Genomic DNA, 1,906 nt, shown 5'->3' on the forward strand with positions numbered 1-1,906 from the left:
CTCTGCGGGGACCAAGTGGTTCTCTCCTTGCAAGCTCTGCTCAGGATGATCAGGATTAAAGGCAGCCTCAGGCTCTGTCCTGAGCTGGGTCCCACTGCAGCTGATCCTTTCTCCTTCCCCCTCCTGGATCCCTTTGGGTAAAAACAGATGTTGCATTCGAGGTGAACCTGGGAGCAGCACAGTCCTTTTCACATATGTCTTGTCCCTGGACTGGACTTAAACGCTCCATGATCATCCTGGGAAAAAGGGTTCTCTTGCATGCTTCACAGGGACTTGAAGTGGGACAGTGGGCTCTTACATCTGTAGTATCTCAGGTGAAAAGGCTTGGTCCTGGGGTGAAATCTGATGTCTGCTTTTCTCCTCAGATTACATCAAGCGGCTGAGGTACTGCGAGTACCTGGGCAAGTACTTCTGCCAGTGTTGCCATGAGAATGCACAAATGGCCATCCCTAGCCGCATCCTGCGCAAGTGGGACTTCAGCAAGTACTATGTCAGCAACTTCTCCAAGGACCTGCTGGGCAAGATCTGGAGTGACCCGCTCTTCAACGTGCAGGACATCAACGCAGCGCTGTACCGCAAGGTCAAACCCCTCAACCAAGTCCGGGTATGTTCCAGGAGCCCCAGGGCTCAGCCTTCCCCTAGGGTGGGGGGAGTGGATCCGTAGATGTGAGCAGCTTTGTGGGGTGAATTATGGGGAAGAGGGATGCTGTGTGTACTGCCCTCATCATGTTGGCAAGCCCACCCTGCCACTGTCACTTAGCCCTCCCATTATGGGTATTACATCCAGATCTCTGAGCATGTTATGAAGCTGGGCAGGGAGCATCATCCCTGTTTAACAGGTAGGGAAGCAGGCACTGAGTCCATACATGACTTCCAACAGCGAGCGGCAGGAGTGGCACCCTGCTGTGCAAACCACATCCCCTATGACACCCCTGCTGTGGGTGACTGGGCCTGACACCCAGCTGCCTTTCCACTGATGAAACTTGGGTTTGTCCCTCCTTACATGGAACTGGTGATAACTCCTGAAGGAGCTTTGTGGGGAAGTGGCTGCTTCTGACACTCTGAAACAAGGAGGAAAGTGCCAGGCTGCTATTATGTACCACCTGGGGCCCAGTGCTCAGTTGTGGCATCCTGGCTGCGGGAGGCGGGAGATGGGCTCAAGCCTCTCATCCGCTGCCCAGTTAGATGCGATGGGCAGGGTGTTTTTCCTGACCTCAGCAGGGGTCTCGGTTTGTGCCCAGAAGCATGAAGCTGGCTGCTTCTATTGCTTTACTTACTGATTTAGCTGCTCAGTGCCAAGGACACCCAAGCCAATTAGACAGTGGGGAGGAGGTCGGGAGAGCGTAACCTGAAAGAGAAGGGTCTGTGCTGGCTCAGGGCTTGTGGGTCTGCTTGTCTCACAGCAGCCTTGTTCCCCATGTCCTCCAGCTCTTGAGGGTCCAGCTGTTCCATATGAAGAACATGTTCAAGACCTGCCGCCTGGCAAAGGAGTGAGTACCAGCGAATACGCTGCATCCAGCCTGGCCTGTGCCTACCCATTACATGGCTGTGTGGGTCCTTGGGTGCCTGTGTGGCACGGGGGGGGGGGCCTTTTGGCGACTGTCACCATATGCAAGGGGCACCTCAGCCCAGCCCCCTTTTCAGGGCTCCATTGCTGAGGGCCCTCATCCCTGTGCTCAGGCCCTGCAGGGCAAGAGGACAGTTGCTTTGCTGCTGCCTTTTGTGGACTTCCCTTTGTGTCCCCAAAGCAGCTGGCTCCAGCCTCCCTGGGCAGCTGCCCCAGTCCCCATAGCTTCTGTCTTAGCCCTGGTAAGGGGTGGAGCAGCCCAGATGCCATGATCTGGAGCTGTGAGGCACTGGCTGGTGCTCATCTGATAGTCTGGAGAGGGGTGAAGCAGGCAGTATT

General features: G+C 55.7%; 1 protein-coding gene across 4 annotated transcripts in view; it reads left to right on the plus strand.

Moving 5' to 3' along the window:
- The window catches only part of RUBCN (RUN and cysteine rich domain containing beclin 1 interacting protein), a 62,665-nt gene that overhangs the window by 54,339 nt on the left and 6,420 nt on the right, over window positions 1–1,906 (plus strand). For all 4 annotated transcript variants that reach the window (XM_019503442.1, XM_019503444.1, XM_019503443.1 and 1 more), the window contains 2 exons: window positions 366–604; window positions 1,429–1,490. In XM_019503442.1, coding sequence (XP_019358987.1) covers window positions 366–604; window positions 1,429–1,490 — 301 coding nt within the window. The remainder of the gene's footprint in view (window positions 1–365; window positions 605–1,428; window positions 1,491–1,906) is intronic.

This window comes from Gavialis gangeticus, unplaced genomic scaffold, assembly GCF_001723915.1.
Source record: "Gavialis gangeticus isolate Ggan-Ray unplaced genomic scaffold, GavGan_comp1, whole genome shotgun sequence".
NCBI lineage: Eukaryota > Metazoa > Chordata > Crocodylia > Gavialidae > Gavialis > Gavialis gangeticus.